This window comes from Nelumbo nucifera, chromosome 3 (genome assembly GCF_055504915.1).
Source record: "Nelumbo nucifera cultivar China Antique chromosome 3, China Antique-T2T, whole genome shotgun sequence".
NCBI classification, from domain to species: Eukaryota; Viridiplantae; Streptophyta; class Magnoliopsida; order Proteales; family Nelumbonaceae; genus Nelumbo; species Nelumbo nucifera.
Window position 1 is genome coordinate 104,594,828 of NC_142651.1, and position 12,483 is coordinate 104,607,310.

The window sequence follows — 12,483 nt, forward strand, 5'->3', positions numbered from 1 at the left end:
ATTTTGAGAAGAGCTTATCCTTGTATCTCTCTGACATGGGGGTTATTCACCAAAGCTCCTGTGTTAGAACCCCTGAACAAAATGGAGTTGCTGAGAGGAAAAATAGACATATTGTTGAGGTTGCAAGGAGCCTTTTATTTGCCTCACATGTTCCCACAAGATTTTGGGGTGATGTTGTACTTACTGCTACCTATCTAATAAACCGTATGCCATCCGGGGTTTTAGGGTTTAAATCCCCCTTCAGTCTTCTTCATCCAGATAAGGATCTCTTCCCAATTCCTCTTCGTGTGTTTGGTTGTACCTGTTATGTTCACAGTCCAAGTGTGCAGAGACACAAGTTTGAACCAAAAGCCCACAAATGCATCTTCCTTGATTACTCCCCCACACAAAAGGGTTATTGTTGTTTTGATCCAAAGACTGGCACCAGACATGTCTCTATGGATGTTACTTTTGATGAACTTTCTCCTTTTTATGGTTCCTCTCAGGAAGGACATTGTCAACAGGGGGAGAGTCTGTCACAAGTTTTTGCTCTTCCCCTTCCTGTCCCAGTTCAGTCTCTTGACAAATCTGTATCCTCCCAAAATGAATCAAAGGAGGATCAACCACTTCATTCTTCTTGTCCTAGTGCTCCTATCTCTTTACCTCCTCGTCCTACCCATAATCCCAAAGTGTATCAAAGGCAGAGATCCAGGAATGAGCAAGTGGTTTCCCTTACAACAGATGAGGCTCATACCCTCCCAATCACAGATGAGATAACAGGTATTGCTTCAGCTCCCTTGGAATCCTCCCCAGATCTTGATGTCCCCATTGCTGTTAGGAAAGGAAAGCGGAAGTGTTCTGCACACTGCATTTCCAAACACCTTTCTTACGACCTACTTTCCCCTTCATATTGTGCCTACCTCTCTTCAGTTGCTTCTAACCCCATTCCTAGGTCTGTATCAGAAGCTCTTGGGATTCTAGAATGGAGAGATGCCATGCAGGCTGAAATGGATGCTCTACATGAAAATGGTACTTGGGAGGTGGTGGATTTGCCTGAAGGGAAGGATCCAGTTGGATGCAAGTGGGTTTTTACCATTAAATACAGGGCAGATGGGACTATTGAGAGGTACAAGGCCAGACTTGTTGCAAAGGGCTACACACAGACATATGGGATTGACTATCTGGAAACTTTTGCCCCCGTTGCTAAGATGACATCTGTGAGGGTTCTTTTGTCTCTAGCAGCTCACTTTGATTGGCCTCTCTATCAGTTAGATGTAAAGAATGCATTTCTGAATGGTGACTTACATGAGGAGGTCTACATGTGTCTTCCTCCAGGAATGTATGGGAAAGATATGCAAGGAAAGGTATGTAAACTGAAGAAATCTCTTTATTGCCTCAAACAATCTCCTAGAGCCTGGTTTGAGAGATTTAGAGCTGCACTTGTTAAATTCGGCTATGTTCAGACACAGTCAGATCATACTCTTTTTGTGAAGAAAAGTGGGTCTCTAGCAGTGTATCTCATTGTGTATGTTGATGACATTATAGTGACTGGTGATGATGCCTCAGGCATTCTGGGCCTTAAGTCTTTCCTCCGTACAGAATTTGAGATTAAGGATCTGGGGGAGTTGAGATATTTCCTTGGCATAGAAGTTGCCAGATCCAGGGATGGGATTCTTATTTCCCAGAGGAAATATGTCCTTGATTTGTTGTCTGAAACTGGCAAATTGGGTGCAAGACCAGCTGCAACTCCTATTGATATGAGTCACAAACTTTCAGCTTCGGATAGAACTTTGTTGGAAGACAAAGGGGTCTTCCAGAGACTTCTTGGGAAGCTTTTGTACCTGTGCATGACTAGGCCAGATATTGCGTATGCTGTCAGTTGCATTAGCCAGTTCATGCATGCTCCTAGAGATACCCATATGGCAGCAGCAGAACGGATTTTGTGCTATCTGAAAGGCTCTCCAGGAAAAGGAATTCTATTTGCCAAACATGGTCATCTGAAACTTGAAGCCTATACTGATGCTGATTGGGCTGGAAATATTGATGATAGAAGATCTACTTCAGGGTATTGCAGTCTGGTGGCTGGTAATGTTGTCTCTTGGAGGAGTAAGAAACAAACAGTTGTGGCTCGATCCTCCGCAGAAGCAGAATATAGAGCCATGGCACATGGAGTCTCGGAATTGTTGTGGCTAAGGTCCTTAATGGAAGAACTTGGGGTAGATCATGACAAACCCATGATGTTGTACTGTGATAATCAGGCTGCCATCAACATTGCTCACAACCCGGTACAACATGATAGAACCAAACATATTGAGGTTGATAGACACTTTATTCGTGAAAGAGTCTCCTCCGGTGAAGTGTGTCTTCCATTCATTACTTCTGAAGGACAATTGGCAGATTTTCTCACCAAGGGCATTTCCAAGGGAAGGCTTCAACATGACACTGGCAAGCTGGGCATGATTAACATCTATGCTCAGCTTGAGGGGGAGTGTAGAGAAGATGGGCCGAATGGCCCATAGACTGTCATTTTATGTTATGTTATGTTTCTCTCTGTTGTGGGCCTTATTCTGGGCCCATACTCTGTAATAGTCTGTTTTTTGTATTTTCCTGCTCACTCAAGGGCCTCTCTGTAATTTGTAAAAGATTAACTTATTAATAAGATGTTTAGAGTGTTAGAGAGGGGTTATGTTCGAACCTCTTACTCTCTAACACTCATTGCCGCCAGCTCTCTCTTCTCTTCCTCTCTTGTTTGTTCATTTTCTGGTTTGCATCTAATATCAAACAGTTCCATACATCAAGTGGGCTGTTTTTCAACTGTGATCTCTTGGACAAATCACCAAAGGCGCCAAGATAGGTTCATCACGAACAGGAAGGAACAAGGGAAAACAGGAGGTTTTCCCCGTGGACCGACCCATGACGAGATCCTATTCTCGGGCCCTCAACAACTTGGTATCAGAGCAAGGCGTCATGGGAGATCTGGAACAGCTACCATCCAGGGTCCACGACCTTGAGCACCAACTCGTGGAGACCAGCTCCGAAGTTTGTGAGATCAAAGGCGAAGTGAGGGAACTGCGACGTCTGATGGAGGTGTTCCTTTCCAACAGGGAAAGGAACTCTGAAGGAGGGACAACCGCTAACGACCGCCGACCAGATCTGCCAGAGTCTTCCGGCGAACAGCAGTCCATTAGCCATGGAGCAGCCGTCGTCCCCAAGTACAGCAGGCTGGAGTTCCCGTCGTACAACGGCAACGGAGACCCCCTAGGCTGGCTGTATCGATGCGAGCAGTTCTTCTGGAATCAACGGACAGATGACCGGGATAAGGTAAACCTAGCCGCCTTTCATTTAACAGAAGAAGCACAACTTTGGTTTTATCGGTTAGAGCAAGAAGAACCCAGGCTCAATTGGCCCCAGTTTAAATCCTATTGCCTTCTTCGGTTCGGACCGCCACTGACCAGCAACCCGCTGGGCGAGCTAATTAACCTTAAACAGACCGGAACATTTGCTGAATACCAGCAACAGTTCCAAACCCTCCTCGCGAGGGCATCCTCCGTGCGACCCGACCAGCAAGTGATATGTTCACAGCAGGGCTAGCAGAACCCCTGCGAGTGGATGTCGAAATGCAGAATCCCCCAAATTTGGTCACATCCATGAACATAGCCCGCGCATTTGAGCGCAAGCTGCAGCTCAGCCGCGGAATTTTTAATGTGGGTCGTCCACCGAACTCGTGGGTGCCCCCAAGATCAGCAGCAACGACCCCCTCTTCGGCTACCAGCCGGGAACTGAAACCTCACACGACCACCACCTCTAGAGCAGTGACAAGTACAGGCAGTAACATGGCCACTCCTCCCATCAAGCGTTTGACCAGAGCAGAAATGGCAGAACGCCGAGCGAGAGGTCAATGTTTCAACTGTGATGACCTCTACTCGGCAGGACATAGATGCAAGAGGAGGAAGGGGATCCCACCACATTCGAGCCAGAGATCTCTCTCCATGCGATCATTGGTATTAAAATCTCTCAGACCATGCAGTTACAGGCACAGATCGCAGGTCAGCCGGTGCGCATTCTCGTCGATTCAGGGAGCACACACAACTTCATAAGTGAACATACCGCTCTGTAGTTAAAACTACCAATGGAACTCCGGCCACGGCTACAGGTAGCCGTCGCAAATGGTGAGAAGGTTCATAGTCCAGGGATTTGTAAGGACGTCCCGATACAGGTCATTTCTGAACTACTTCTTGTTGATTTATTTGTACTCTCATTGGATGGGTTCGATATTGTTCTTGGGGTCAAGTGGTTAATCACCTTAGGGCCGATTTTATGGGACTTCAGTGCACTCACAATGACATTTCACCTAAATGGGAAACAAGTTTCATGGAACGGTTGCAGGGTTAAAGAAAAGAGACCACAGGTCTATACTCTTCAAACAGAACCGGCAGCTATGGAAAAACTCCTCGCCGAGTTTTCAGATTTATTCCAAGAACCCAAGGGACTCCCTCCTCCCCGAGCTTGCGACCATCGCATCCCTTTAGTGGCAGGGTCAGCGCCAGTCATTGTTCGGCCTTATCGCTACCCTCACCTACAGAAGGATGAGATAGAAAGACAGTGTACAGCGATGCTGCAACAAGGAATCATACGCAAAAGTCACTCCCCCTTCTCTTCGCCGGTTCTATTGGTGGCAAAGCAGGATGGAACGTGGAGGTTCTGTGTTGACTATAGAGAACTCAATGACCAGACGATCAAGGATAAGTTCCCTATTCCCGTTGTGGACGAACTGCTGGACGAATTGCATGGTGCGCAATATTTCTCTAAGTTGGACCTCAGATCAGGGTATTTCCAGGTTCGCATGGCTTTCGGCGACATGAAGAAGACTGCCTTCCGCACTCACCATGGCACTTCGATTTTTTGGTCATGCCATTCGGCCTCTCCAATGCCCCATCCACATTTCAGTCATTAATGAACGAGGTATTTCAGCCCCATCTGTGCAAATTTGTTTTAGTTTTCTTTGACGATATCCTCGTTTACAGCAAATCATGGGTAGAGCATGTGCATCATCTGCGATTAGTTTTCGAGCTCCTGCGCCAACACAAATTATTCCTCAAAAGGTCCAAGTGTTCCTTCGGGGAGCGACAGGTTCTTTATCTTGGCCACGTCATCCATGGGCAGGGTGTGACAGTTGATGGTTCCAAGATTCAGGCTATCAAAGAACGGTCCAAACCTCAATCAGCCAAGGCCTTGCGCGGATTCCTTGGATTAACGGGTTACTACCGCAAATTTGTTCAGAACTATGGATTGTTGGCAGCACCGTTAACCAACCTATTAAAGAAAAATTCCTTCCGCTGGGACGACACAGCAGATGAGGCTTTTCTAGCGCTAAGGACTGCCCTGTCCTCCACCCCGGTCCTGCAGTTACCTAATTTCGCCCTCGAGTTTACTATCGAGTGCGATGCTTCCGGAGTAGGTATTGGCTTCGTATTATAGCAACAAGGGCACCCAATTGCTTTCTTCAGCCACCGACTGGCTGATCGGCATCTAAAGCTTCCAGCCTATGAGTGCGAACTGATCGGCCTCGCCCGTGCCGTCCAGCACTGGAGACCATATTTGTGGGGGCGGTCGTTCGTCGTCAAAACTGATCATTACAGCCTCAAATACCTGTTAGAGCAACGTCTCACCACTGCCCCTCAGCAGCATTGGGTTAACAAACTGCTCGGGTTCGACTTCCGGGTAGAGTACAAGGCGGGGTCCTCCAATCGCGCAGCTGATGCCTTATCTAGGCGAGATGAAGACGCGATGACTCTGTATGGCATTTCCCAACCCCGGATCTCTCTATTTGACGACATTAAGAAGGCAGCACCACAATCTCCGGAATGGTCACCCTTGGTCCAGAAGATCCAGTCAGGCACTGCCGACCCCAATTGGTCGCTTCAAGACGGGTTGGTACTATACAAGGGACAGGTCCATCTTCCGTCCGACTCCCCGTTGATTTCCACCATCATCACCAGCATCCATAACTCCACCCATGAAGGCGTACAAAAAACGCTACACTGCATCCGGACTGATTTCCATTGGCGAAGTATGAAAACTTCCATTCGAGATTTTGTCCAGAAATGCTCCACATGCCAACAACATAAATGGGAAAACCTACACCCAGCAGGTCTCCTTCAGCCCCTTTCCATTCCGTCACAGATCTGGGCCGACATCTCCATGGACTTCATTGAAGGACTACCCAAGGTAGGTGGCAAATCAGTTCTCTTCGTGGTAGTCGATCATTTCTCTAAATACGCCCACTTCAGTTTCCCTTGCCTTCTTCACACATATTTTTCGCTTACATGGGTTACCAGAATCCATTGTCAGCGATTGGGACCCGGTTTTCACCAGTGCCTTCTGGAAGGAGTTATTCCGGCTGCACGGCACCACCCCGGCCTACTCTTCAGCTTACCGACCGCAGACCGACGGTCAGACAGAGGTGGTCAACCGCACCATCGAAATGTATCTCCGTTGTGTCATCGGCGATCAACCGCGACGGTGGGTGGATTGGCTCCCTTGGGCCGAGTACTGTTACAACATAGCCTACCATTCTTCCCTCGGCATGACTCCCTTTCGCGTCGTATATGGCTGGGACCCTCCCCGCTTGCTGTCCTACGAGCCTGGTTCTACTCGTTTGGACGCAATTGATCACTCCTTACAAGAATGCGACGCCCTCCTAGCCGACGTCCACCTTCGCTTACAACAGGCCCAACTCCGCATGAAGCTCACCTATGCAAGCACCACCAGGAACTGTCGTTCGATCCAGGACAATTTGTTTGGTTAAAGCTCCAGCCCTACCAGCAATGCTCCTTGCGCCACAGGGCTGCCTCGAAGCTGTCCCCTAAGTTCTATGGGCCCTTCAAGGTTCTACGACGGATTGGCAGTGTGGCCTACCAGCTGTAACTGCTAGCGACCAGCCGGATTCATGATGTCTTCCACATCTCCTTACTGAAGCCATTTATAGGGGTTCCTCCGGACCAAGTCCTCCCCTACCACCCCTGAAAGATGGCAAACTGATCCCCCAACCGAAAGCTCTCCTCCGCTCTCGTTTCAATTGAGGAGTTCTTGAAGTCTTGGTGGAATGGTGTAACTTACCATCGGCCGAAGCCACATGGATCCCATTGACAGAATTCCACGCCACATACCCGGAATTCGAGCTTAAGGACAAGCTCTTAGTCCAGGAGGGGAGTAATGTTATGGACGCATTCCTCGGGAAGACATACCATCGCCGTCGGCAGCAGCAAAAACCTGACCCACCGCCAGCAGCAGTAATGATTCAGTGATTCTCAGTCTACCCAGTTCGGCAGCAGTAGTCTCATCCAGATTAGATTAGCTTATCTTGCTTGTTCTTATCTTATTTTATTGCTCTTATCTTTTCTTGTTAGTAAGTTATCAGATTAGGATTAGCTTATCTTATCCTTAGCAAGATAGAACTGGAAGTCTCCCTATTCAACAAGGAGACTCCCTCAGATTAGGACTCTTGTAATCTCCTATTCAAGGAGACACCCTTATTGAATGAAATCATCAAATTATTCAGTCAACAAGTGAGTTAGGAGAGTTGGTGATCTCTTGGACAAATCACCGAAGGCGCCAAGATAGGTTCATCATGAACAGGAAGGAACAAGGGAAAACAGGAGGTTTTCCCCGTGGACCGACCCGTGACGAGATCCTATTCTCGGGCCCTCAACACCACGCCTCCAGGCGTATCCAGAAAACCATTACTAAATATAAATTAGAGATCGTTATTTATATACCATATATCCAATTTGGCTTTCAAAAGTTCATTAGATTATAGGAGTTATGTATTTCTAAAATAATATATGAAGGTTGCCTTTGTTAGGAATGCCATTTTCACTTTGTTTCTACTGAAACATTCAATAATATATTGTGCTGATTAAATTCAGGTTGGTCGTGACCCACGGCCTGTTATGCGTGAAGCTTATAATATGTTTAGAGATGGGGGTGATCCAGAAAAGGTGTGATTTGTTGTCTGTGATATACCTTTTTTTTGTTATGTTTTTGTGATAGTCAAGTATGGATATAATACCAGAAAGAAGTCTCATATTTTTGTACAGTGCAGAATCTTCATTTATTTACAGGCATGCTCTCATCATGACTCCAAGTATATGCTATGATTACTTCTACATGCCTCTTTCCTTTAGCTGCTATGTGTGTATGCATTTGCTAAGGTGCAGTTCTTTGCATTTTTAAGATGATGATTAAAAATGTCCTTTGCCTCTCTCATTTCCTTATATATTCTGCATTTTGTAGTCCTGGAATTAAGGAAATTTTAATTTAATAATATATGGTTAATCCCTTCATTGGGTGTGAAGGAATATGCTACTAACATGCTAACTTGAGTCTTGATTATGTCTGAAGGCCTTGGGGGGTTCCCCAAATTGTGGATGACATTACTTATTTTATGGATTTATCTCCTTTTTGCACTTAAAATGCCCTTATGAAAACTGAGTTTTTAACTACAAAAAGGAGATAAGTCCTTGAAATAAGGAATGCCAAATGCAGCCTTAGTATGATTGTTTGGAAATCCAGCATATTTCATCTGCTTAATTGTGGCAATGCCAATTATGTTATGACACTGACAGATTGGACGAAGAGGGTATATTTATCATGTCTATATGTTGGAAGTTATGTATTATCGATAAAGTTTCACATCCGATAAAAGATCTTAAAAGAAAAATAAAAGTTTACCAGCATCCAAGTTGAAAGAAGAGAAGAGTTTACAGATCCACTTTCTAATCTGTACAACAGACTTGGGTCACATCCCATCTTTGAGTTTCTAATAATTGAATACTGACTAGCTTGCCTCTAACCCCAATGTTATCTCAGTGGCTTCAGCAGTTCGAACCAGAGGAAGAAGAAGAAGAAGAAAAGGAACAGTCGAATCTGATAGCATAAACCCTATCAGTCGACCCTAATATGAATTAGCCTCTAATTAGTTGTAAAAAGACTAAACTGCCCCCCACTTAAGTATGGGACAGGAAGTCTCTATTAAAACTGCCACATAAGCACATGACTTAACAGAAATAAAATGACTAATATACTCTTATTCGGCTAGCTCTAACACTCCCCCTCAAGTTGGAGAATATATGTCATATAATCCCAGCTTGTTACATATATAATTCACTCTCCCTGAGCTTAAGCCTTTTGTAAACAAATCTGCCCATTGATCACCTGAGCCCACATGTTCTGTGCTTATCTCTCTAGTAAGGACCTTCTCCCTCACAAAGTGGCAATCAATCTCTATGTGCTTTGTTCTCTCATGAAAAACAAGGTTAGATGAGATGTGGAGTGCAGCTTGATTGTCACAGTACAATTTCATAGGTCTATCCATGGAGAACCCGATTTCTTGTAGGAGATTCCTCAGCCATACTAATTCACATGTAGTGTGTGCCATGGCTCTGTATTCGGCTTCAGCACTGCTCCTTGCCACAACCGTCTGCTTCTTACTCTTCCATGTCACAAGATTTCCTCCAAGAAATGTGCAGTAACCTGTAGTAGATCTTCTATCAGACAAAGAGCCTGCCCAATCTGCATATGTATACCCAATTACCTCAAGTCTTCCTCTTGGTTTGTACAATAACCTACGGCCTGGAGCTCCCTTCAGGTACCTTACAATTCTAAGAACTGCATCCCAGTGAGGTATCCGAGTCTGCATAAATTGGCTCACCACACTGATTGCAATGGAGATGTCTGGTCTCGTGATAGTCAAATAGTTCAGCTTCCCCACTAACCGTCTATACCTTCCAGGATCATCAAATATTTCCCCTATATCACTACTCAACTTAGCATTTGGCTCCATGGGAATTTCAGCCGGTTTTGCACTTAACAATCCTGTTTCATCCAACAGATCAAGAACATATTTTCTTTGGCACATGTTTACACCTTGTTTTGATCTAGAAACTTCTATACCCAAGAAATACTTCAATGTCCCAATGTCTTTTGTTTGAAAATGGTTTTGCAGAAAGACCTTTAGTTTATCGATCCCCAATTTGTCACTACCGGTTATGACAATATCATCCACATAGACCACTAATAAAATCTTTCCGGCTTCTGAATCATAGCTGAACACCGAGTGGTCAACCTGGCATTGTTTCATTCAAATTCTTCACCACTTCACTAAACTTCCCAAACCAAGCACGGGGCGATTGTTTCAACCCATAAATTGCCTTTTTCAATCTGCACACCTTACCATCCTCCCCCTGAGCAACAAACCCAGGTGGTTGCTCCATATATATACCTCCTCCATAAGGTCACCATGAAGGAAGGCATTTTTAATGTCAAGTTGAAATAAGGGCCAATCATACATAACTGCCAGGGAAATTAAGACACGGACAGAGCCAATCTTAGCCACTGGAGAGAAGGTCTCCATATAGTCCACCCCATACAACTGTGAATAACCTTTAGCAACAAGTCTGGCCTTCAGACGCTCCACACTACCATCTGGCAAGTATTTAACAGTATACACCCATTTACAACCCACAACATGCTTATCGGGAGGAAGAGTAGTGAGCTCCCACGTTTGAGTATGCTGAAGGGTAGAGAGTTCCTCCTCCATCGCCTGCCGCCACCCAGGTGAGCTAAGAGCCTCTTGGACATTCTTAGGTATAGAAATAGATGATAACAGTGAAACAAACTGGCGATGTGAAGCGGAAAGGCGAGAGACTGAAGCAAAATTGGAAATGGGATGGAGGGTACAACTACGTTTACCTTTCCGTAAAGCAATGGGAAGATCAAGTCCTGAAGGTTCTAGGACAGGAGCAACAACAGGATCTGCAAACAAGGTAGAAGATGGAGGAGCCGGTGTCTGTTGATGAGTATACACGTGCCGGATCGGTGGTCGTTCAGTAGGGATCTGCACTGGAGGAGGTGAAGGGTCAACCCTAATTGGAACAACCGGAACGGGATCACAGACTGGAAGAGGGAGAGGAAGCAAAGGTGGAGACACCGATACTTCAGGTCCCGAGAAGAAGGGGATAGACTAAAAAAAGGTGACATCAGGACAGACATAGCACTTCCGAGTAATGGGATTGTAACACTTATACCCTTTTTGAGTTCGAGAGTAGCTAAGAAAGACACACTTAATAGAGCGTGCATCCAGCTTGTCTATCCTAGGACTCAGATTGTGAACAAAGCACACACAACCAAAGATGCGGGGTGTTAATGGAAAGGGAGACAAGGTGGGGAACAAAATAGAAAAGGGAGACCGACCATGAAGAATGAAGGAGGGCACCCGGTTAATAAGGAAATACGCGGTAAGTACAACATCACTCCAGAATCGTTTAGGAACACTCATATGATGAAGAATAGACCGAGCAGTTTCAAGGAGATGATGGTTCTTTCGTTCAGCCACCCCATTTTGTTGAAGAGTGGATGCACATGAAGTTTGATGAATGATGCCATTATGTTCTAAATACTGTTGAAAGGAAGTAAGAAAGTATTCACGACCGTTATCTGAACAAAGAACTTTGATTGGAACACCAAATTGTGTACATATTTCAGCATGGAATTTTTGAAAAATGGAAAATAATTCACTCATTTCTTTCATTAAATAAATCCATGTCATCCTTGAACAATCATCAATAAAAGTGACAAAATACTTGTAACCATTATAAAACTCTATTTTAATCGGACCCCAAACATCTGAATGAACCAAAGCAAAAAGACTCAACATACGACTATCAACTCTAGGACTGAAGGGAACCCGACGATGTTTCCCATACTGACACGACTCACATTGTAAAGACAACAAATGACTCAAAGACGGAACCAGTATCTTGAGTGCCTTGAGAGATGGATGTCCCAGTCGACAATGCCACTGTAGAGGAGTGAGTGAAGTCTGAAGTTCAACTGACGATCCACCACCGTCAAGGTAATACAATCCACCAGCGTCATGCCCCCCATTAATCCTCTTCCCCGTCTTAAGATCCTGAAAAACACAAAAAGAAGGGAAAAATGTAATAGAGCAATTAAGAGTCTTGGTTAATTTACTAACAGACATAAGATTGAATGGAAACTTAGGGACATATAGAATAGATGACAAAGAAAAAGAAGTCGTGTCAACATTACCAACACCACAAATGGGAGAAGAGGAACCGTTGGCAAGGGTAACAGTTTGAGATGTGGAAGTTTCAAAGAGGGAAGAGAACACACCTGGAGTCCTGGCCATGTGATCAGAGGCTCTAGAGTCAATAATCCAGGGAGAGGATTTGGATGCCAGTTGGTTATCACGTGGTACACTCACCATCGCGCGGTAGCATGGAGGAACCTCTCATACTCATTGCGGTAGCCTGTGAAGTAGCCTCGAGGAACCTCTCATACTCATCGCGTGGTACACTCACCATCTCCTTCCTGAAAACAGATGTAGATGTAGAAGGTATTAGATCTGCCTGTTGGTTATCACTGACATCAACCCACCAGCTACTGCATGATTAGCCCATGTAGAAGGAGGGCCATGGAGAT

The 12,483-nt window shown here is 45.2% G+C and overlaps 1 protein-coding gene across 3 annotated transcripts in view; it reads left to right on the top strand.

Annotated features, from left to right (window-relative positions):
* LOC104598885 (Tetratricopeptide repeat (TPR)-like superfamily protein) overlaps positions 1-12,483 on the top strand; it is a 34,394-nt gene that overhangs the window by 5,428 nt on the left and 16,483 nt on the right. The window contains exons 5-6 of one of the 3 annotated variants that reach the window (XM_088901710.1): positions 7,908-7,979; positions 8,079-8,198. The exons of 1 other annotated variant lie outside the window; for it this stretch is intronic. In XM_088901710.1, the coding sequence (XP_088757836.1) occupies positions 7,908-7,979; positions 8,079-8,138 (132 nt within the window). In that variant the 3' untranslated portion in view covers positions 8,139-8,198. Of the gene's footprint in view, positions 1-7,907; positions 7,980-8,078; positions 8,199-12,483 lie in introns of those variants that run through there. One more of the 3 variants, XM_088901707.1, reaches the window with a different exon arrangement.